The sequence below is a fragment of the Pholcus phalangioides genome, unplaced genomic scaffold (genome assembly GCF_987345545.1).
Source record: "Pholcus phalangioides strain wild (caught in Gottingen) unplaced genomic scaffold, Ppha-v1.0 ptg000021l_1, whole genome shotgun sequence".
Taxonomy (NCBI): domain Eukaryota; kingdom Metazoa; phylum Arthropoda; class Arachnida; order Araneae; family Pholcidae; genus Pholcus; species Pholcus phalangioides.
This window is the reverse complement of record NW_028301614.1, coordinates 9283548-9309518: the sequence shown is the minus strand read 5'-3', so window position 1 is coordinate 9309518 and position 25971 is coordinate 9283548. Positions and strand designations below refer to the sequence as shown.

At 38.0% G+C, this 25971-nt stretch overlaps 1 protein-coding gene across 2 annotated transcripts in view; it reads right to left on the bottom strand.

The window, feature by feature from the left end:
- The window catches only part of LOC149070577 (plexin-A2-like), a 415911-nt gene that overhangs the window by 59383 nt on the left and 330557 nt on the right, over nucleotides 1-25971 (bottom strand). For both annotated transcript variants that reach the window (XM_089249177.1, XM_089249178.1), the window contains exon 4: nucleotides 7947-8075. In XM_089249177.1, coding sequence (XP_089105303.1) covers nucleotides 7947-8075 — 129 coding nt within the window. The remainder of the gene's footprint in view (nucleotides 1-7946; nucleotides 8076-25971) is intronic.

Sequence of the window (25971 nt, the reverse complement as noted above, 5' to 3'; positions counted from 1 at the left end):
CTTCTACCGCCTCTGCTATGGTGGTTCAACCGCACATTCTGTGATAAAAAAAATGCTTGTTTAAGAGTCATATCACCTGTTCTTAAAATTTGTCTAGTGAATTTACAATCACTCTGTATATGAGTTACTATCACGTATGGGGTCGTGCGGGCATTGCGATGGACTCGCGTCACGATAATCCGGGTTTGAAACCCCACTAACGGTGTAGTGGTGATCGGCTGAAGTTGGATTTCCAACTTCGCAGCGCGAATGTTGTCCGGGTCTCCTATTTGAAAGAGTCTCTCCACAGAGTGCAGGCAGACTTTCAACGTGTACGCTTATATAACATTTAAAATTCAAGCATTTACCATCTTCACTTCAAAATTTAGAAGGCAGGTGGCAGCACGAGCAGAAAACGAAAACAAGCGCAATTCTAACAACATAGATACATTAGGGGCCACTCATATACAAACAAAACACGTTCCTACACGTAAAAAATTCATTACAAATTTCACAGATAAATATATACGAGGAGCATGGATGGTTAAGTAAACTAAATCCATGTGATACTAGAGGTGTTCTTTAAATTACAGTGAAATCTCACTACAATGATATTTTTTCGAATCTTGCTTGAAATTGCCTTTAGCTTAATGTTAAATTTCTCCCGCATCAGCTTCCTCCTACAACGATATCGTTTACTACGATAAATTCCTCAATAACGATATTTTTTAAAGAGATCTTGAAACCTCTACAACGATATTTTTTATATCTAGCTCAAAATTGCATTCGATATATTTTTAAACAAGTCACCTGTTTTTGTTGTTCTGAGGGTGTCAATAACCGGTATTTTGGATCATCGGACTACCGAAAAGTGTTAATAATGTTGTTGATGTAGCTACTTCCTGCGCAGTACATACAAGTGTAACGCAGTACACACATCTTTACAGTGGCGAAGCAATCACACACACCAAACGGAATTTTATTACAATCAATTATATTTTTCTGGGGCAGATAATTGCTAATAAATGCTTTTTCTTGCGTTACTATTAATGCCATAATGGAAGAGACGAAAACAACTGCATAAATTTTGTCATGCATGATGACTCTCGACATAACGATTATCTCTCTACAACGGTATTTTCCTATCGTCCGCAGAATATCGTTAATTCGAGGTTTCATTGTAATTAATGGACTCAAAGTATTATTTTGTAATCCCATATCTTGAATTAATACATTTTTTACACAAATCACACCAAGCAAAGCAAAAAATGCAAATTTAGTGTGAACGTCATTACTAAACGAAAGCAAAGTATTATTTGATCGATTGAACAATCCAACATTACCTAACCGGTAAACAAAATGCTCAACCAGGCCCCTATAACTTATATGCAGGAAGCTACTAGAAGCTAACTACTATACCGAAAACTCATTAATACACATTGAGGTTATAAAGGCATTTTGAACAATAGGTATGTCCCGTCCTCTATTTCTCTCGGGTTCCCCAGAGGTTGGTGACGGATTTACGAGAGCAGGTGCCACGACGGAACCACCCAGGAAATACAGGAACGATCCCCTAGCTCTCTCTCTCTCTCGGTGCTTGAAGATCGATGCTCCGGTAATAGAAACAGATGCGGCTAAAGGTAATATGGGACTAATATATTATCCAGCGTTACTACTCCACCTTGTACGCTCTCATCAACCGCAATGTTCTGCGAGAGAGAGAGAGAGAGAGAGTGGAACATTTTCATTCCTCACAAGAGAGAGAGAGAGAGAGGTAAGGAATAAGAGGTTCTGCTTCTGCTTCTCTTCTCTCAGTACATTACATTCGTTATAGCATCAGCTTCCTCCTTCCTTTTACACGAACACATGCCTCCGTCATTTGCGGTAATGGCCACCTTTCCTTTAGTACATACGGGAGATGGGCCTAACAACCTAAACATCGTTTCCCGTGAGCAGACCTGAATCTAACTCCGACTACCCTTACCGCTATATTGTTTACAATTTATTACGAGGGGAGGAGGACATCTAGGTACGTATAAATCGAAGAACTCGATATTTTTATCAATGGAAGATGCTTGAATGAATCAAAGAACATATGGTTTCAAGTTCTGAACCAGTTCATAAAAATGTGAGTTATTCGACATTTTTCGAAACATTTACATGAGCAGAATGAGTTGGAGTGATAGGTGCGCATAAACACTTATGAATTGATCACAGATATATTGCTCATCTATACTTAAAGGTTTTGAATGAAAACGGAATCAAAACTACTGAAATGATAGTGGAAACTGAGACTAAGACCTTAGTTCTGAATCTGAAATAATTGAGAGAAAAGCGTCAGATTTTCGAAGGAACTTTAATCAAATTGACATAACACTACTACTTAATCGCATCATATGCACCTCGTAAACATTTCTCTAGGGAATATCTAATGAACTGGTATATGAGGAACATGTTGTGTGTTCGCGCGCGTATGCGTCGCTCTAAGGTATTTATGCTGTAGAGTTATATTTGTTTCGTGTAACACTGGTGCTGCCATCTGTCTTTCACATTTTGAAGTGAAAATGAAAATGAAATCGACATAACGATTTTCTTTCAAATCAAACTCAACTCTAGTTTATTGACATGGACAATTTTCTGCCGAATGAGTTCTGCCGGAAGCGTGCATGTGTACCTAACAGTCTGAGCGCGTACCTAGTGGTGTGTATGAATTTTATATACGTAGAGCTCTGTTATCTATCTTTCAAACGATGAATCAAGTTTGATGATTGAATATTTTAACCGCTGTAGGTCTGTTGCTCTCTTCGGAGAAACTTTTTGACCGGGAGATTGTGTTGCATTCAAGCTTTGCATTTGGGAATCACAGAAAAACCACCAGCTTGTTTCTTGTTCTAGTGGTGTTGCCATCTGACTTCCGTATTTTGAAGAAAAGCTGGGAAAAACGCCTGCATTTTTCCATGTTATGTTAGCATCGTGTTGGAGGTTTGCCTGATCTTACGGAGAGACTTTTTCAAATGGGACACCGGCTCGCATTCGAGCTTCGAAGTTGGAAAACAGCAGAAAATGAACTTCAGCCAATCACCACTGTCCCACCACAGGGTTTGAACCTGGATCCTCACGATATGAGTCCAGAAGGATGCACACACGACCACACAGTGGCAATCAAAAATTCTAAAATGATAGCGAAAACTACGGGATCATTATTCTGATATGATACAACAGCTTTATATTCAAAAAACTCTGATCAAATGACCAACAGACGTGAAACTGAAATACCACACATTCAGTTGAATTTCTCAACATTAATTTAGTCTGCCTATGCCTTTTTAAGCCCCTGTATTTGTATTGAGGACAGATCTCAGCGTAATTTTTCTTCTCTTCTTTTCACCCATCTCTCGGCATCTGTCAAGGAAGCATATGGAGATAATAGGCTTGGCACGCCGCGAGATAATGCCTCCATCACAGTCCCTTCAGCCAACATTAATGCAAAACAAATTTCTTCAGAATATTTCTTGAACTTCACGCTCATCGAAAACATGACCTCTCTTACAAGAAACCACACTCTACGCTAGAATTCTTCTCTCTCTTACTTTCTCTTCTCACATCAAGAGTGACAAAAGAATCTGTCAAAAGATTGAGACTTCCATTTTGGAGATCAATCGTAAGAAGAAAACTACTTCAAAACCCAAGGGGGAGAAAGATGAGTCAAGTCCCTAAAAAAAAAAAAACCGACATTGGAAGGGAGAAGGATGTATATAAACCCTACATATTGATACAAAGTCCTGGAGAGAAGAAAGAAAACATATCAAGAGCGTTTAGTGAGCAATATCTCGACCAGTTCACCTAAAGTACACCTCCGTCAGCTATCAACGTCCCTGACAATGAGAAACTGGGGAAAAATTGTCAAGTACTTTCTCCCTGCGTCTTCGCTGTTTTTAGAAGAGCCAGACACCAAAGCCAATTTTTTTTTTTGGCCATTGTTTCACGCTTTTCTTTTTCTTTTGGTTGTCATTTATGTTTGAGCCATTGTATTTTTCCCCTCCCTCTTTTTTGTCACAAAAAAATATCAGGCATTCCTTTTGATTATGTTCATTAATGTATTTTTTTTGAACGCTTTCTCCCCTCCCATCACAAACGCAATTCTTCGTTGATAACAATGAAAAAAAAAATATATATATTTTATGAAAAGGGAGGGTTTTTTTGGAAAAAAAATAAGGATAGGTGTGTTTTTTTCCCGTTTTTTTTCTCTGTGTCATTCCTTTGGCGATTTTTTTTTCGTTGCCGGAACTTTCCCTCGACTTCCGTCACTGTCTTAGTACGTACTCATTTTTTTTCTTTTATCCAATCTTTTTCATGAGTTGGCTTATTCTGACTGACGATATAGTGTGTTGCATGCTATGGAACGAAAAAAAGGGGGGGGGATAAGTTCTCAGGGAAACAGAGATTCGCAACACACAGGAATGTATGACGGAAATAAGAGATAAGACAGATTTTTTTTTTTATCTCTACAGAATAATTTTTATTCTGGATTCTGGAGTATTTTCTGAATTCCTTCGAGAGATTCCACTACTTCTTTTTCTTATTACGAATACTAAGAAAATTGCTGCTGTATCAGAATACATATTTAAAAAAATTACATGCTTTTTATTGGATATACATATTATTATTTTATACAATTCAAGTAACGTAATTGAGAGACAAAATTGAAAATAAATGAAAACTACTCTTGTTGGAAGTAAATTGTACATAATGTACAAAGATACGGAAATTCACGTTTCATCACCTATTACAAGGGGTGTTCAACCTTTCATACACGGCGGTCCAAATTGAATCTTCCCACGAAGCTCGCGGGCCACCAACTCATGTAATTTAGCACCATTTTAATAGAAGAGGTCGAAGTAATTAAGGGGACCCCCGAGTTAAACAAAGACAAAAAAAATTGAAGACTTACTCTGAAATTATTTCTTTTATTAATTATCAAATTTGATTAATACTGAAATAATTTTCTCCCCAAATTGTGGAAAGTTTTTGATTAATTATTGATTAAGTTAATTAATTCTGAGATTAATTTCAATCTGAAATCACTTTAAATGATTCTGTAATTGTTTATTTCGGTAATTCTGAAATTATTTTCTCTCTCAATGTATATATCTTTTTACTTATTTGAATCATTTCTTTCAATAATTATGCAATTATTCTTTTATTGGTCGGGAAACCAAGAATTAAGAAAATATTTCTCTCATTATTTTATAAGTTTTTTTCACCGATTCTGAAGTTATTTGTTTCAAAAATTATTTCTTGCAGCAATTCTGAATTTTCAAGATTCATTCTGGAATTTTTTTGTATTAGTTCTGAGTTTTCATAAAATTTTTCAGAATTATTTCTTTCATTCATTCTAGAATTACTGTTGAATTAATTTGGTTCGCGAGCCATGCGTCGAAGACCCCTGACCTATCATGCCCAGGAGAGAGAGCCACCACATGCGTTGTCTACATGTTTATTTTTATCAATAGCAGTCACTTCCTGAGCCGCTGTGGTGCTCGAGTGGTCATAGTGACGGACTCGCATGGCGGCGATCCGGGTTCGAATCCCACCATCACCACAGTGTTGGTCGGCTGAAGTTGGTTTTCTGTGGTTCCCAACTTCGAGGTGCAAATGCAAGCCGATCTCCCCGTTAAAAAGTCTCGCCACAGAGAGCAACAGGCCTGCAAGCAGTACAAATATTCAGTCACTACACTTTACTTTTGAAACATAGATGGCAGCATACACAACACTAGATACGCACTTAGACTGTTAGGTACACACACACACTTACACTTCTGGCACAGCTCGTTAGGTAGTAAATTGACCTCAGTTGTGCTGGGTTTGAAAAAACGTTCACTTCCTGAACGTTTGTATGGACGAATAATCGCTCTATTTGAGAGTTTTTGACATGTTACGTAAGACTAGCCATACAAAAATTATTCCTCGATTTGGCTTAACAAAGCCCACGGATTCATGCATCTCATTGGTTTAGCTATAACATGCACTACCGAACTACATTCACTACCGAATTATTGGCAAATTCATGAAGCCGGTTCTATAAGAATCACCCCGTACAGTGTAAATACGCAGAGAAGTATTAACTTAGGTGAAGCATGAATCGGGCTCTTCCTTTGTAAAAAAAGATCTCCATTGTTGGAAAAAAACCCAATTTTAGTGCGAATTTATTCGAATTTCGTTTAAAGCTTCGAAAGTAAGTTTAACCTTTAAAGTCGATAACGAAGTCAAAGTTATGGATCAGCAAAGTGCAAACAGACAAAATTGAAAAAAAAAACAAAAAACAACATGAGCCACACATAAGAGAAAAAAAAAACACTCGAAAAGAGAAAAACATAAAAAGGGAAAAAAATTCTTGAAAGAGGTGGAAAAAAAGGGTAATTTCAGAGAGAAAAGTTTAAAGGAGAGACATTCACAAGATTTTCGTTCTTTTTGAGTACAGTGTTCGTATCTGTTGGTGGAATCACCGTTTTCTTTTTTCTGCAAGAGCTATAAAAAGGGAGCACATTGGAAGACGGTCGGCGGCGAACAACATGGAGTGTGTACGGGAAAGGAGCATTAGATTTCTTGTGTGTGTGTGTGTAAAGAGACAGGGACTAAGGGGAAAAGGATGATGGTTAGAGGAAAACAGCTAAGACGTATCCGCGGCAGCGAAGTTCAATGTCGTTACCAGCCACAAAGTGGATTAAGGTTAAAGTCTCCTACACTGTAGAATATACATACGTATACACTTACTCCGCGTCTTCCTCCTTTGACTCCATCGTGTTATAACTTACGCAGATAGACGACAGCCAACACTGAACGGCCTCCTCCTAACGATATCGAAGAAGGCGGAGTCGTTGAACAAAAAGAAAAAGAACTAACCGCCATTGACATCAAAGGCCAAGGAAATGTGGTAGACGAGAAACGAATAGAAACTGTCTTTTTCACGCCTTACGCCCATAGATGCTCAAACCATGGCCCTATGACCAAATGTGGCCCTCGGCGTTATCTGAAGTGGCCCGCCACATCAAACCTAATTTTGCAAAAATGAACTACGTGGCATATTCACAGATCACCTGTGTGAACCACGACACAGTTTCAGACCACTCAAGTGGCCCAAGGCATATTTCCTCATGACTTAAGTGGCCCGTGGAACATTTCCAGAAAACTTAAGCAGCCCGCGATAAAGTTCCAGAACACTTAAGTGATGAGTGGCACAGTTCCATATCACTCAAGCAGCCCACGACATATTTCCACGTGATTCAAGTGGCGCACGGCACATTTGCAGATCATTTAAGAGACCCACGGAATATTTGCAAATCACTTGAGTGGCCCGTCATACAGGTCCAAAGCACTTAAGCCACCCGCGACACATACTGGAACATACTGCTGGCAGCTGCAATTTTGGGCAGTTGCTGTGATGTTCTGTCTCTATGTGGCTGGACTGGATCACCGTTCAGTTAGGATGTCTATATGTGAATTGGAAATTGCTGAATATATGAAACATTTTGCGGTGTCTTTCCATTTTGTCTTTGTCTATCTTGTTTTTCACTACTTCATGAGACAGTACATACCGCCCTCCAGCGCTTAATAACTCGAGTTCCGGGCATGAGTTGCATATTTGGTTTGCACAAGTTGTGTTATATCACCCCTCCCTTCCCCCAACGTATGCACTATGAGTTTTGAAACCACCCTGTAGATAGTAATAAATATGTAAAACATATTGTAGATTTTATGATATCCAGCCATATGTATTTTTCCTTGAATTATTTATAGAAAATATCGAGTATACTCTTGTGTTTACATATCAAATTTATTATTAGTTATTTTGATGACGTGATTTCTATATTATCATCTTCCAATTGGTCGTTGAATATTCATAGCTAACTAAATCATTCCACAACAATGGAGCCTCAATATTTGCAGCGATAAGATGTATAACTCACCCTTCTCTCCGTCATGACGTACAAGAACTCTTTGTTCTTGTCGAACAGCATGTCGGCCGAAACAGCCTTCCCTTCGTCAACTTGGAGATCACTGTATTCGAAAGCACTCGTGACAGACTCCACCACGGCCTAGAAAGATAAATGGTGAGAAAACGTCATGAAAGTGAATACTAAAGATAGCGGTTTGAATACAGTGTGTCCCATAAATTCGTAAATAGCTTAAAAACTGATAAAAATTGCAGGAATTAGTATATTCGAATGCAGGTTGTGAAAAAAAAATATTTTCAGGGAATTTTTTTTTCAGTACAGATAAAGAATTATTTCAAATTTTTATCGATAGAGAGCACTGCAAATAACATCATTTTGGACCTGAACCTTTCTTTTTTTCAATCTCTTCTGTGTCCGAAACGTTCGTAGAGCTTCAACCTCAAAACCAACCATGACCCCGCTCTGTCCCCCTACAGAGCTTCAATCGGTGATTCATGGTTGAGGTAAAACAACACCGATAGTGCTTTACACACCAATATCAACATCACAATAAAAACCTTACGTAAGTGCCAGTAACAGGAAACTCCAAGAAATGAGCTGTTGATTGTACACCCTTTTCATACGACATTACGCATTTTATGACAGTGATTTGATTTCGTGCAACACCCTCTATCAACAACATATTGAACTGTTTTCCCCTGTTAAAAAAAAAGAGTCCGAATTACGAATTTCGCGGACACTCTGCGTATAGGAATGAGAATTACAAATAATAAAAAAAAATATATTTTCGCTCGCAGGAATAAGAAACAATGATCATCATTGGGATGTCGCAAAACGCAATATATAATACACACACACACACACACACACACACACACACACACACACACACACACACACACACACACACAAAAACAAAAAAAAAAACAAAAAAAACAATAATATAGAACGATAGAAACTACACGCCAATAGTTCCGGTACATATGCTGCGTGTGTATTATTAAACATATATAAAGAAGGAATAATTTAGTTATAAATTATTCTTGACTCAACTTTTCGATCCGACTTCCAATTAAACTAACTTAGGTAGACAACATCGATGACGTCTAGAACTCCGTGCCACTCTTCATCAAAGATTTCATTATGCATCATGCGACATTCACAAAAATCTTATTCACATTAAAATAAAAACATATAAAACGCAAAAGCAGACAGATTCAAAGCTTGCAAATACAGCCTTTCAAACACTTAGTCTAAATACATTCAGTAATGAGCGATACACAAAGAAGTGCTTCCGTAAATATTCAATATTTAACTCAATACCTATGCACACGCATATATAAACCATTAGACTGACTGTCTAGTCGAATTTCAATAGACACATATGCTATGTGTGAGAGCTCAAATACCATTTCACTTCTGCACTTGAACAATGCAAATGTCGTATTGATTTTTCCCCCCTTGCCCTTTAGATGAATGAAAGATGTAAAAAAAAAAAAAAAAAGAAGGCTGTAGATCGATGATTTCGTGCAAGATTCGTGCAGGGGGGGGGGGGCAATTTCTGTTACTTTGCCCTGCTACGTATCGTCTCGGCCAAGTTATGGAAAGAGAGGACGGAGGTAATTGCTCGGATGAAGGGGAGGGGGAGGAGGAATTCCCTTTCCCCCCGTTATGAATAATAGAATGAATGATTGCACAACACGAGAATTCCGGCAGATCGTGCTGCAGATCGATATGCGATACACTGTATATAGACACAGTTCTCCTTCCCAACCCACACAGACATTTTTTTTATTGTTGCTCGCAGATGCGTATATCTATAACAGAGTTAGAAATCCAGTGAAAAACCTGATAAATTTCAATAATCTATACGAGACTGGTAAGAGAATTAATGCTACGTTAATTTTTTATGTTCTGAAAGTTCATTGAATTGCAACGATCTACCAAAATATCATTGGAAATACCAACAACGGGGGTTTTCAACTCATGGCCCCATAGCTTTTTTGTCGCGGCCTGCCGACCATTTTGCGAAAAGTAGCTATTTCACATAACAAAACGATTGAATTGTGTATTAAAAAAAATCTTTGAAGACTTCTGAAGTCTGTACTGTGAGATACTTTCATTTCCTTGCATTTAGAGCTGTGAGATATTTTCAGGATTCAATGGTAATGCTAAAAGGGTCGTCGTAACGAATTCGGGGAACCCGGAGCCAGAACACTTTTCGAGACCCATGATTTCATTTATTTCGAGACTCAAAATTCAGCATCTAAAGGGTATACATGATCACAGAATTTACACAAATTCTGATAAACACCTTGATGAGAGAAATAATTTTAGAATTATTGAAAAGTATAATTAAGGAAAAAATAGTTACACAATTACTGAAAGAAATAACGACAGATTTACTGATAAAAATAATTTCAGAATTATTTAGAGTAATTTCGCCGAATTTTTAAAAGCGATAATTCATGAGAAAAATTAAGAATTGATGAAAGAAATAATTTTGTTGCAATGAAAATTTAAAAAATCTGAATTCAAAAAAATTTGAAAAAATAATTTCAGATTTATCGAGACAAATTTCAGAATTAATTAAAGAAATAGACAGTTAAAAAAAATCGGAATCGGGGTGAAAGAATTTCAAAATAAATAAAAATTCATGATAAATGGAAGAAATAATTTCAGAGTAAATAAAAGTATTCAATAATTAGGGTAACCCTGTTTCATAAACGGAGAATAACACGAGATGACTCGGTGGCCAGCGGATTTATTGAAAAGTTTTAATTTGGCCCACAATGTCCTAAGGGTTGAAGACTCCTGACCTATAGCAAGGAGAACATCAAAACAAGACACCAATGACTTTTGGTGTTCGGGTTCTTTTATGATTTCGAGACGGTCATGGTGCATTTACGTTTTGTGAGTAACGTTATTAGAAACTTATCCCGTGGTGTCACTTATTGTATATCCATTGCGGTTCTTTCTTTCTTTCGAACCGAGAAAAACTCCGGTATATTGCCACGGACAATTTACGTAGCTACCCAATGAGTTGTGCCGGACATGTGCACGTGTACCTAACAAGCTGAGTGCGTAGCTAGGGTTGTACGTGAATTTTTATTGCTGCCATCTATTTTTCCAACAATGAATGAAGTTTAATCGGTCCTCGAGAAGTTGGAAACCATAGATAAAACCACGTTCAACTTCAGTCGACCACCTCTGTGCCACAGGTGGGGTTGGTTCGAACACGAGTCCTGAGTCCGTCACTATGACCACACCACCGCACAGCGGCCATTACGGTTTTGAATCTTGCAGGATTTTCTGCCTCCACCATTTTCTTGTCACTTTGTGTACATTAAATGAATTTGTGTTTACCCAACAATCACAGCTGTCTTGTTTATAGATGAACCCGAAGCTCGAACATCGGTAATTACCGTATTGCCCCGCGTTAGCCGGCATGCTGGTAAATTCAGATCACAGAATCACAGAACTTTTGAGATTTCTTAAATATTTATCTATAACTATCTTTATTCTGAAAACTGAATTGTAGCTGTTCTGCTTAATTAACGGTGTTCACGAAATTGGCGGTACAAACTACTACAACCGGTCAAATTTACCAAAAAGTTGCCCACTCCAGCAGCTTTCTATATATATAAAGAGCCTGCAATAAACCATATCGGTATTCTGGTTCGGGAGAAATTTAGCCTTTTGTTCACTATACGCCACTGAAAGAAGACAAAAAAAAAAAGGACAGCGTGAATCAAACAAATTTACAATATTTTTCAAAGGATTTAATTCTATGATTTTACTCGGATTAATTTTCTTATAACATACTGCAGTAGCTTCCGAGAAGTTGTTTCCACTTCGAGGAAAATCCGGCTCAATGCTACAGCACCTAATTTAAGGCAGAAAGTTTAAATTTAGGCTAATAAAAACCTGATATATATATAGGCCTATATACGCAAGAGCAGATCCCGGTAAATGATTCACAAAACTTACTCTCTCACAAATCCACTTAACGTGATTTATTCTTAACATAACTTTGATCGGAAATCTCTGGAAATTGCAATTCTTCTCACAGAATAAATGCACGCCACCAAAAATGCTGTAGCGTAGAGATTAAAAGTGGATTTACAGAATTTATGAGGCTAGTACCATTGGGAATAAATGCGGCATGGTAACACCCCGATCGCCATTTCACAATAAATTTACATATCATATGAATAAGGAGGGGATTACTCCTTTGTAGCACATGATATCGTAACATTGCCCTACTAAAGCATCATGTGCAATACAGCAAAGACTAATCGCCTACCATTCATATCGCATGTAAATTTATCAATAAAATATGGCTGTACGTGGCAATATCCCATTATCACCACGAGGAGAGAAAACAAGAGTTCCACGTTACAGCTGATGATGATTGGCCAGTGCTTTTACTACTACTACTACACAAGGTCCCCAAGCGGCCTGGCGGCATTAGAATTACATCCAATATTACTATATCCTGTATAACGGCGAAGAAGCTCACTGAAGAATTGAGTTATGGCGCTAAGTCCGTTCCCCCTGCTATATGATAGAGGAACGGGAGGTGGAGGTATATACATCGATCCCTAAGAGGGATTTATTACGCCAGAGACCATAGCATACGTATATATGTACGTGTATGAGAGTTTCGCACCCGTGTGCTTATATATATATATATATATATGTTTGCGATAGGGAGGTTTTGCTGAGTCGGCCCATGCCCGAACTAGGTTGGAATAAAGCCCTTGGTGGACATTGGGTAGCGTGAGGAGATGAAAGATTCGGGGGCGGGGGGGGGGGGGTGAAGGAATAGCATGATGAAGGGGAATGTCTCGCGCTGGTCTTGTCTGGGTTAATCGGTGGTGGGATTTCTGCCGTCGGATTATCTGTATATTACGACTGTAATCCCTGGACCGTGTATGCACACTGTCCCTATCCTTTACCCTCCTCTCACTCACGTTGGTTGGACCGACCTGAGCAGAGGAGCTATACTAAGAGATTTATGATGGATGGTGTTGGAGGAAAGAGGGGTGGGTTAAATGGTAGGGGTCAGAAGTAAGGCTTCCTGGCGATGACTCAGCTATAGATGAAGCATTTCATGTTGACAAAGCATTGTGTTGTCCTCTTGCTTCTTCTTCCCCAACCAGACTTCAATCTAAAGTATTTACCCACGTCGTGAGAACAACTGACCATCCGTCGACGTCGAAAAAATGAGCAAACACCGGCGAAATTAATTTTTTTTCTTCTTCCCTTCGATTCCTTTCCGTTTTACTCATGTTTCGAGCACCACGGAGCTAATAGCATGCAATTACCGGACTTTGAGCACACCGCAGTGTGAACATGCAAAGAAGTGATCATAGTTATTACGGTTCAGTGGAAATGACTCAGGGCTACAAAAAAAAAACGAATGGAAGAGGGAAAAACAAATTACGAACGCATTGGGCATTCGTACGAAAAAACTGCTGATATGGCAAGATGCAAGTTCTCTAAGGAAATTTTTAAAAAAACGACAAAATAGTAAAAAAAAATTTCTTTCGATCTCGCTCAAATATTCCTCAAGATTTTTCTTATATTTAATCGTAGATGTGCTCTCACTCTCACTCTGTGTTAAACAGGCCAATATTTAGAGGATAGATGCTCAACCTAAGGTCCGTCGGCCGGATGTAACCCACTGTCAAACCTAATTTTGTAAAAATGAACTAAGTGAGACATTCCAGATTACTTGAAGTGACGCGCGGCATATTTACACATAACTTAAGTGACCTGCGGCACCATTCCACATCACTGAAGTGGCCCGCGGCACATTTACAGATCACTTAAATGACCCGCAGTGCAGTGTCACATCTCTTAAATGGGTCCACAGCACATTCCCAGATCAATTAAGTGACCAGCGGTATGTTTACAGATCGCATATGTGATCCACGGCACATTTCCAGATCACTTACGTGATCCGCAGTATGTTTATAGTAACCTGCAACACAGTTCCAGATCACTCAAGTGCACCGCGGCACATTTACAGATCACTAAAGTGACCTACGGTGCAGTTCGAGATCACTGAAGTGACCTTACGGTGCTGTTCCCAATCACTGAAGTGACGTTCGACGCGTTTTCAAATACAAATACAAATACAAATACAAATACAACACCACAACAGGCAAAATGCCCAACGAGGTGGCTGATAAAAAGATGCCCATAAAAATATGGTTGTCATATGTTTCAAAAATACAGCAACCCAATTAAAAATGCAATTAACACAAGTTATAAACAATATATACACGTGATAAAATATTATACAATGCCCATAAAGCATACTTATGGTTGTCTTATTCTAAGAATGGATAGCTTCCCGATTTACCCCAACATGTTTATCGTATTTCTTTTTAAACGTGTCAATTGTGTTACAATTTACTACCTCCGGGGGTAAGCTATTCCATTTATTAACAACCCTATTGGAGAAAAATTCCCTGCGACACCATAACCTTGCATTGTCCCTCACCAATCGATACTGGTGTCCCCTTGTAAAAGCAGTCGATTGGCGGTGTACTAAAAGTTCATGGTCCATCCTATCCATCCCATTGAAAATTTTGAACACTTCGATCATATCTCCTCGACACCTGCGTTCATCCAATGTAAACATATTCAAAAAATGAAGTCTTTCTTCATAACTCAAGCCCTGTGTGCCAATAAGGACACGCGTAGCTCTTCTCTGCACCCCTTCAACCAAGTCTATGTCCCTCTGTAGGTATGGTCTCCAAAACCTTACAGCATACTCCAGTCCAGGACGAACTAAGCCTCGAAAAAGCGGAAGAATGACTTTAGGAGAACGCGAAGAGACCTTTTTGAAAATGAGACCAAGCATTCTATTCGATTTTTTGACAACCGCTGAACAATGTTCAGAAAACTTAAGTCGCTCGTCAATGAGAATTCCCAAATCGGTGACTCTAGTTGCATCCGAGATAGTGACACCATTCAACTCGTAAGAGAACCGTGGGTTGTTCGAACCAAAATGAGCGACCATGCACTTATCTACGCTAAACGTCATGCTCCATTCATTTGCCCATGCTGCAATCTTGTTTAAGTTGGTCTGGAGCAACTCCCTATCGCTTTCATTCCCGATTACCCCCATTAGCTTCACATCATCTGCGAATTTGCTAGTAATTCCATCGATACCCTGATCGAGTTTATCGATGATCGATAATAGATGAAGTGGCCTGCACTCTGCAAAAATTTTGAGCACACTTGATTTAGAGTGTTTACGTCCCGACGCAGTCAAGTATTTCACATTTAGTTTTCATCCCTCTTGAAGAAATTTCAATTCCCATAACTGCACTAATTCTTTTTTTTTTTCTGGACTGAAACTTTCCCTCCTTATGCAGCTTCACGTGAGTAGTAGGTTTTGATATTTAATATATTTTATAAGCAACAATATAAATTAAATTATCAAGGCAAATAAAAAGGATCCTTTATATCACCGAAATAAAATTTCTTATTCAGTGCAGCGGTTATTTTTTAAGCCGGCGGGGTTTTCAATGTGTAACGATATCATAAATTTACCAGAAATTCCTAAACTTGAACATGAAGATGCATGCGCACGCATTTTTTCGCAAGCATATGTTTACAAGAGATGTGACACCACTACACCAACAATGCACAACAACTGTTTTCCAAGAGAAATAGAACCACATCTCCGGTGCTTTTTAGCGGAGGATATTTATTAATTATCAAGTGTGCGGTTTCTCTCATTTTGTTTATTTATGAATTGAAGAAGGTGGCCCGCTGCCCGATTCTTTAATAAACTACCCAACGGCTGTCTTAACGCATGGGCCCCGAAAAGCAAGAAATGTATTTGCAGGGATGAAATGAAAATCTCGTTATAACATAAGATTATTGTTCACACGGGAGTAAAAAATATTTTAACATCAATTTATGAAAGTATTGAACAAATACAATTTCAAACGAGATTTTATCAATTCCATCGTACGATCAAAGTCGTATTGTGAAAAGTCCTAGCGGAGAATGAATGATTGATAAAATGGTTTATTGAAATAATTGCAGTGTTCTCTAAGTACTTGCTTGGACAGGTAAAATATTGGAAGCGAACCGTAAACATCGATTTGAATGCAGTTTAGAGCCGTAATATTACGTCCGATAACTGTCCAGCAATACCCAGCATTCGATCGAACGATTTATCGATCGTTCATTTGAAAAGGCTCGTCCCTTTGTTCTAGACATGCACGCAGAGAATCGTTTCAATTTAGGATTTTCGAGTTTCTGTCACTGCAGTAATTTCCGTAAGAACCCCTCCCGGCACAAATAACGTCCACTATGACCGGAATGCGGAGGGGGGGGGGGGGGAGGAAACTCCCTGTACCCGGATGAATAACGTTCTGAGAGATATTATCGCACGTGAAGATTGCTACTACTGTGTCCACAAGGGGGCGAAAGAGGAAGGATTGTCAAAGGATGGACGCCGGAATCTCTTGATACGATCAGAGTCTCGTTTGTAGTAGTACGTTGTTCGGAATACTTTCACGAAATTCAAACCCTCCAGCAAACTAAGCTTCCGTGCTCCCTAAACGAAGACTTCGGATTCAGATTTGATAGCTGGCGGAATTGTAGCAGTTCTCGAAGCAATACATATTCGTGATTTGAATCCATCTGGTAGAAAACTTGTACCAGCAATTAATTTCAGTTTGGTAATTTTAATTCGCAATCCCAATTAATCCAAAATTCTAGATGCACCATCATACATTCTAGTGCTCCACGGAACCTCAAGGTTCCAGGAGGTGGTCTGGTCTTATGATATCAAAAGCTGTAAATTATGTCTTAGTGTGAGTGTGCGGTGTCGCTATAAAAACAACTGCATTAGAGAAATATTAATGTTTGTTTGGATTTCATGAAAAAGTGTATTGTAACTAAAAGGTTTTCCTACACAAAAAGTTAATAATCATTGGATTTTGGTTTTATTGGCGCTAGGACCAATTAGGCTAAGCTGCGCCATGAAAATTATTGTAATTTCATATCGATATTGATAGCATGTGCTGATTTATATCACTCCGTGATTTTCATTAGCTTGAACACTACACTGCACTACATAACACATTCGTATCCCATAAGTCAACTTACTCATGAATACCTAACATTTCCAGTGAACAACGAGTGTGTCCGATATACTTATTATTCTTATGTTCTTTGAAGCTTCCGAAGAGTCGAATTAAAGTAAAATCCCGGTCCTTAGTTGCAGTAGAATTCCATTATATGACGAGTATATACGGCTTCCAGCGAAGCGAACGATCGCTGAAACGAGTGATTGTCAAATAGTTAATAGCGAAGATACAAAAAATATTCTGTTGTAACGAGTTGAAAATTATGAAGTTTTTGCTATAACGTCAACAAAATCCTTCGAAATGGTCATTTTTAAATTCTTTCTCGTGAACAATTCAACCGAAAAGATGGATTAATTTCGCATATCATCACGCAGGCTCCTCATAAGCATTAATCTAAAGTACTTCTGACAAAGGATGGACTAGAAAAAAAGTCATATTTTTTTTCTCTTTTTATATTTGTATTTTTAGTCTTTCTCATTATACACATGGGATACGCGATGCTTTTATTCAACCTGTTGGCTCTTAGTCACCATAGGTGTACGTAGTAGCACCTACGGTGACACCGTACACGCACCTCGCGCATATTCTTCGGAATTTCTAACGATTCGATACATGCAAGAACATGTGTTGTGAGCGTATGTGTATTATTGAGGATTTTGATTACTCCGTCAATCCGCTGAATCGTTTTGAGAATACAAAATTCTGTGCAAAAACGTCTTAGAGAGAGAAACAACTGCCGTGAGACCGAAAATCAATTTTGCGACTGGAGTCCTGCTCATTCGCTGATACCAGAACAAAATGATCTAAAAGACGATTATACTCGTAATGCTGGTTTAGCAGAAATTTTCGATAACTTATAACTTTTGAGAGACCAAATAAAATTGAAATTCGCTTATAACGAGAAGTTCGTAATAGCGACAGTTATCCGCGTTACTGTGAGCTCTTGTCATAACGGACGTGTACATAGTGTATATCAAAATATTTTGTTGTGTAAATCTTACGGTCAGGGGTGCTCAAGCTTTTTTGAAAATGCGAGCCATCTCATTGATTTGAGAACGTGTCGTGGGCCACTTAAGTGATTTGTAAATGTGCTGCGGGGCACTAAGTGATCTGTAATTTTACTGCTGGTCACTTAAGTGATCTTTAAATGTGCCGCAGGTCATTTAATTGATCCATTAAATGTGCAGGGGTCACTGAAATGATCCATGAATTTGCTGCGTATACTTAAATAATAAGTAAATGCACCCAAGGCCACTTGAACATCGGTAAATGTGCTGCTGGTGAACTGATCTGGTAACATGTCACTTGGGTCATTTATACAACTTTAGGTTTGAGGTCGCGGAAAACATCAGAGGATTCCGAAGGTTACATTTGGTCTACGGGCCATGAGCCGAGTAAGCATGGCTTACAGTGTAACTGTGGTGTTGCGCTTACAGTGTAACTGTTGCCGGTGGTCGAGTGGTCATAGTAACGGACTCGCACTGCGAGGAGCCGGGTTCAAACCCTACCGTCGCCATAGTGGTGATCAGCTGAAAATGGCTTTCTGTGGTTTCCAAGTTCCAGGCGTGAATGCTAGCCCTTTAAAAAAGTCTCGCCCAGGAAACCACCAGGCCTAAAACTGTATAATTTCCCATCATTGCACTCCACTCATAGTTAGAAAAATTTATGGCAGATGGCAGCACTTCGTATAACAAGCCTTACACAGCAACAGACTTCACGTCAGGTTCACAATCCGTACATGCACATTCCAACATGTACCAATTCATTAGAAATTCCGCAGTGGAATGTGGATGAGGTGAGGTGTGTGTGTGGTTTAGTAGTAGTGGTGGTGTAACTATGTGTGTTTGAAAGTGTTCAGTATATCGTACAGTATCCATTGTACTTCGGAAAATTCCTGAATAACCGTATTAGTGAGCCTTTTTTTTTTGTCTAAAAAGAAAGCCTATTGAAAATGCCAGGGGATTCATCAAATCCAAACAACAGCTGCACGAAATCGGGAGCCAAGAAATAAGTCATGATTTACAGGTTGATTGCCCTCATGATTATCTATAGTCTCGCTCAAATATCGAGAGCCAGTTGGAAGAGAAGAAGAAAAAAAAAAAAAAGGAAAAAGATCATTTACTTTAATGACAATCTGTAGCCAGATTGCATTTTTCATCATCCGCTAAATCTTCTTTTCTGCCTAGCTTCCAAAAAAAATAATGAAAAGAGAGAGAAAAATAGAAGCGGACGTTGACATTCTTTCTAGAGTTTTTTGAAATATTATTCTCCAATAAGTTTGAGTTATACCGAACAGTTTTTAAAAATAAAAATGTACCAAAAATTTACGATAAAAAAAGAAGGATACTAGATTGAAGTGAATGAGTGGTCATCACAAAACATATGGAGAAAATTGCTGGGTTTGTAATGATTCCATCGTCTGATTTATATCTCGTGATTTGAAACAAGAAAATGATTTTTCAGAATCAATGAGGAAATATGAAAGTCGTTCTCAGAAAAAATCATTATGATGATTTTTTCTTTCTGGAATGATTTGCGCGTGTGTAGGGAATATTAGAAAGAGAAGTTGTCTGGAAATGAGATTTGAAATCATAAGGGGATACGGGAGGGGGTTGTGTGATTGCCAATGTTTCTCTCAAAAATTTCATTTATAACATAGGCGGGTGTATGAAGGTGGACACCCCCCCCCCCACAAAGAACCCGTATTCGCATATGTTTTAAATGCTTATGGAATCTCATCAATACAAGCACAGTATCACCTAAACATGACGGTACGAGCCAAGTCCAGGTTAAAAAATAAAGAATAATTAATTGACAATGAAAAAAAAAATTCTGTTCAGTGTTTTTTTTTAAAAACTATCAATTCTATTCAATTATTTTATTTTCCCATAGTAATTTTCAGATATTTGCAATCTTTTCTTTTAAGCCAGATAGGGATTTCAATATCACATCTATGCCTCATATTTTAGCTTTCTTTTCTCATACCATAAACATAGATGAACAAACAGTATTCAATGAAGGAAAATTACGATAGCTCGGAAGCTCTCAAACTTTTCAACCCTTGCCTTTGTCATCGTTTATCGGCACCTTCCCATATTCTAGAGCAGAGGTCTTTAATCTTTCAGACACGGCGTGCCAAATTGAAACTTTCCACTGAGCCCGCGGGCCACCATCTCATGCAATTGAGTGACATCTTAATCGAAGGGGCCAACTTTCCCTCGACTTCCGTCACTATCTCAGTACATACTCGAATTTTCTTTGTCTAATCTTTTTCATGAGTTGGCTTATTCTGACTAACGATATAGTGTGTTGCATGCTAGGGAATGAAAACGCGTAACACCAACACATGTAATTTAGCGACATCTTAATCGAAGGGGCTAATAGGGTCCCCTGCTTAAACAGGGACAAAAATAATTGAACAATTTGGGTTAATTCTGTAATAAAATTTTTTACTAATTCTGATAAAGTTTTTGATTAATTACTGACTAAATTAGCAAAATATGAGATTAATTTGAATCTGTAACCACTTTAAATGATTTTTTAATTATTTATTTCGATAAATCTGAAATTATTTTACTACTCAATATATCTTCAAACCATTTCTTTCAATAATTATGCAATTATGCTCTTTTATTGATTTTAAAAAACAATTTCTATCAGAAATTACGAAATAATTTCGCTCATTGAATCTATGGGTAATTTATACCAAATTTATATAATAATTCTCTGAAATTACTTATTTTAAAATATTTTTAATTATTTTTATCACTTATTCTATAATTATTAATTTCTTCGATTCCGACATTGTTTCCTTCATTATTGCAGAACTAATCCTTTTTCAATGTTATCAACCATTTTCTGAAAATGATATTCGGGCCACCACAAAAAGATCTAAGGGCCAAATGTGGGCCATGCGTTGAAAATCCCTGGTTCTAGACCCTAGACTATGGGGGGAGTTCAGACTAAAATAGTCTAAGAAGAATCATCTCAAGGAACTGAAGGGACAGTAATAAATTCACCAAATCTTCACAATGCCCCTCCGACCTGCGGCGCCCACTTTGAGAACCACCGCAATAGCTTCTTCAACTCCCAAAAACGATATTCGAGTTTTTGAGCATGATTTTCCGAACAAATTGGATTTCCACCAAAACTAAAAAATCAAAAGAACGATACAATACTTTTTTTATTTTCTTTTTCAGCAACAACTTAATAGCTTTGCGTGACACCATTTTTTTTATTGGAAACCGAGACTATAATAATATGATAATAATGACATGATTAGAGGGCGCGGTGACCCTGATTGATGAGACATCCACTTAATGCACGGAATGTAATTCTGAGTCTGCATGAGTCCAAAACTCCTCTGTGTGTTTTTGCGAGCATATCCCCTGAACCTCACAGCAAGATGATGAAAAATACACTGGAATGCCAAATTATTTTGCAAGAATGTTTAAAAGCGTAATTGATACATTTTTAACTCGAATAATAGCAGCCAAATTTTATGGTAATGACCTAGTAAGGTGCTGAAATCAAAATGGTGGTATTGCCGTACGGGAATTCAGAAGTGACTGTCGCAACGTACCCATGAAAACTGGCGGTGGTTAGTTTTGAACGCGAAGTGAGCTTTCGGATTGATTACATAAATTCTCAATTCAAATCGGGTTACCTAGGAGGTTGTGAACTCACTAGAATGCTCCTACAGAAAACTACTTGCTATTAGTGTACCATGGAGAAGCGCATCGTCTTGCTGGGAAAACAGCGTTATTGATCGAAAAAAAAAATTGTAAATGATCATTTATCTATGATGTTGAAACACTTTGATCAGATCTGTTTTAAGAGCATCACGGGGGGGGGGGGGGGGGGGGGCAGGCCAAGTGAGTTTTCTGAGGCCTTACCAGGTTAATTCTTGGAAATTACAACCACATCTCATAATCCTCGTTACTGATCGACACCTCGTCGATCTCCGGGCCACCTCAAGACAGTGCAGACCTCGATCCGTTAACAGAGATCTCTGAGGATGTGACGAATGTTAAAGATTCCCAAGAGGGAATAATATACTTCATAAATTGTCATATCTACGCCACTCGCGCCTCTAAAAGACAAAAGAAATGCGTCGTTTCACAAGGTTTTCGACATAAAATACTCTTCCATCAGTATAATGCAATTTGAGTATTTATACAATAAACTAAAATAATGCAGGCAAGAAAGCCTATAAACGACAAGAACTATGCAAAACAAAACAATAAACATATTAGTTTTAGTTGAAACAATTCGTGGCTTTTCCAACATTTTTTAACGTAAAGATATTTTATATATTTATATTTTGAGATTTAGATATAGTCTATTCTGCAAATGTTCATCATACAATTGAGAACAGATCACAAATGCATTGACGAGAAATTACAAGCAATGAGAAAAAGATGAAAGAAGTAGAAGTTGATGTCCCTCTAAAAGTGGTTTCAGTGCAAGCATACCCTTATTGCAAAAAAACAACTTTTAAGAAATGACAGACGCAATTCACTCCATGATGTGGTTAATCAGAGTTACTGTAAAGAAATTATTTAAAGCAGAATTTATTGAATATTTTTTTAAAAAGATGTTTCAGTTGTTACTTCAATGTCTGAAAAATAATTTAGAAAGAAAATCATTATAAATAAAAAAATCAAATTGAAAAATCAAAAAATCGTTTCAATATGCACCATACGATCAGGGATCTCGAGGAAAGAAATACTATTTATATGCTGATATCCTGGGAAATAACTTCATACTCCTTCACTGACGTTCAACGAAAACTCTTTGATATTCCCGTGTGTAAATTGGGGGATTTAATAGAATATTATGACTATCTGATATCCTTTACACATGAATACCGATTGATTCCCATCAATACTACTATCCTAAAGCTGAGTTAGTGATTTGCAGGTTCTCTCGGTACACCCACAAAAGGAACTAATAAACGAATTCATTTCCAAGACCCTCAAATATTTAGTAACAGTTGGAGGCAGGCTTAGTAACACCCACAAACTTCTGAAATCAATTTCCAGCATCCTCTCTCAACCAGAAAGGGAACTTCTTCCCACACCGACTTCGTAAACTTCTAAAGACACGAACGAGATGCAGATTCTCCGAAAGCCGAGAATCATTTACAAATCATACTTTTGAAGATTCATTTCTCCGGCCGAAACAGAATTGATTAACATATACTCACTTATCAGGGGAACATCAAGCCAGATGGACGATCTACAAAAGATTTTCTATAGAATATCCGAAGCCTCATTAAAAGGATGGATCTTTTGAAATATGCATAGGGTGTATGCGTCAATGGGTGGAACATTGAGTTACTCGGAACAATAATATCGTTCGCGATTAATACCTCCGCTCTTTCTCTCTCTCCCCTTTCTCACACACAAGATTTCCGAGGAAATACTCTCGAAGATATTCAGAGAGATGAATATTAAATAACCAAGAAGGTATTCTTGGCATAAAGGGATATTCTCCTTCCACCACCACCACTACCAAAGCAACCTGTCAGGTCGAATCAGCTCGGGTAAGGGTAGCCAGGGCATCACTGTGCGCGTGTAGGTGGAAACACAAGTAACTTCCACTCCCGACCGAGCTCCTCCAGCATGTCTTAACGATGCCATCATGCGCAAACTGTGTATGACGTGACTTCAAACAATAAGTTCATAAACGTTGTTGTGCTTCCGGGACCGTGAAGTGTTGGAAAGCGAGTAAGGAGAGAGAGAGAAGGAGTGCCGCAAATGACTGAACAAATACATTTACTTCTCCAGCGGTAAACATGTTTAGACAAACCCTTGCGCACACAAAAGCGACGACACATGTAATTTGCATTTAAATGAAAATTCCGACTCTTTTCGCACATGTTTCTAGAACCTACAGGAGAAAGTCGGGTTTTCACACAAAGTAAGTACTACTGAGGTTTATGCGAGTGTGTTGTGTGTGTGTACGTGAAGCAGCAGCAGCCTCCGATTGTCAAATTCGTTGAAGATCTCGCATCAATTCGGGCGTGATGATTGTATCAGAATTAAACAAGAACAAAAGGAACTGGGGGAAGGGGAAAGATGCTTAAACAATATTTTCTTAACGATAATTATTTGACGCGTAAATAAGGGTCTCCAGAGACGAGGTGGCATGTTTTCCAAAAAGAAGAGAATTAAACTCCTTAGAATTATGCGACTCCGAAAGAAAGAAAGTAAGAGAAAGCGAAAGTTTTTGAAGTTTATTATAATTTATTTTTCTAATGCCATTACTAAAACAATATCCGAAAATATGTGGACGAATTCATTTAAAGTTGATGAAACACTTCTCGATTTAACGCAAATTCGTAAGTCGTAAATTCCCCTGAAAAATTCTGTTACCATATCCCCTCCCCCCTCCACATCAGCCGCCATGCCGTAAAAATTGGGGGACCAGCGTTTTGAATGTTAGGGTCCGGTTCAATCCCGACATGCCGGGAAAAGTGAGGTTTAATAAGGATCCCGTGATACATTCAGATGATCGCTATAAATCTATATTGAATATAACATTTTTTTCCCCAGGAAGTTTGAAAACGATAATGAAAATTAAGCATTAACTTATCGCTCAAAACTAAATTATTGCCAGCCAGAAATATAGACACTGTTTTGCGCGTATTTGTTTGCATTCTCGGTGATTGAGAAGAAATATGCTGTCGGTTTAACATTACAATATCACGTTTCATGGTGTAATTTTTTATTTTTTTTTTGGTCTACTTCGAATAATTCAGTCTTGTGTTAAATGCGTTTTTAATATTATTATTTATTTTTCATAATTATTCATGTGTGTTTCTCACCAAGGACATATATTTATCTGTATGATTTTCTTTATACACAGGGTGATTCAAACCTCAACGTACAAACTTTTAGGATTTATAAAAACTACAAAAATAAAAGAAAAGAGAACAGAATCACGTAGGAATGTATGACCGGAAACCCCAATCTGATCAGTTGAAGGATGAACGAAGATACAAAAATGACAAGCCAATAATGGATGGGGAAAACCCTTTATCTCTTTATTTAGTGATACTTTACGCCATGATAGTACGTGTACACGTCAAGTTTCACAAAAAGTGTTCTATGTTATTATCATCCACAGTTATACAAAAAGAAAAAAAAAAAAAATTGCGACACATTCCCACGTGATTGTGTTTTCTACCTCCCCTAAAAGTATGTACGTTAATTTTTAACTTACCCTGTATATGTTGATGCCAAAGCCCGAAATCAACCAGTTCGCTGGTCCAGTTGATGCTGCCAATGTCCGAATTTCGGGCTTTGCTTGGCCCCTACACATCGATAACCTAACATATCGATATTCCGATTCCTTTGATCGTTAGAATTGTCATAGCTAACCATATTTATAAATGACCATAATTATCATATAAAAAACAAAGCCAACGTGGCGAATCCCCCCCTTCCCCGAATCATAGGGATCAATATATGAGGCCGGCAAAAGCACGAAATTCGGACATTGACCTTGTCAACTGGGCCGGCTATTACGCGAGCTGGACAATTTCCGGCTTTAGCAGTAATGTAACTTTTTTTTCCACACTGCTGTCCCGATAAATTTTCTTTTTTGCACTCGAATATAATTGCATATATCCACCCATAAAACTGGCTCCGCCAAATTAAATAAATTCTGATTCCAAAATCTGAACTTTCTCCAACGTAATTCTTAAAACACGAATGATCATACAATGCCGAGAACAAACGAATTTCAAATCAGTGAATTCGGTCAATTCTTCGAGTCAAGAATTTACCGGAATCTGTGACTTGAATTTCCAAAGCACACTGGTATCCTTAGCTATTTTCCGGAATGCCGGCTAATGAGTTAATATTGAGTTAATATTAGAATGAATGCATGGATGGGGCTTTTTA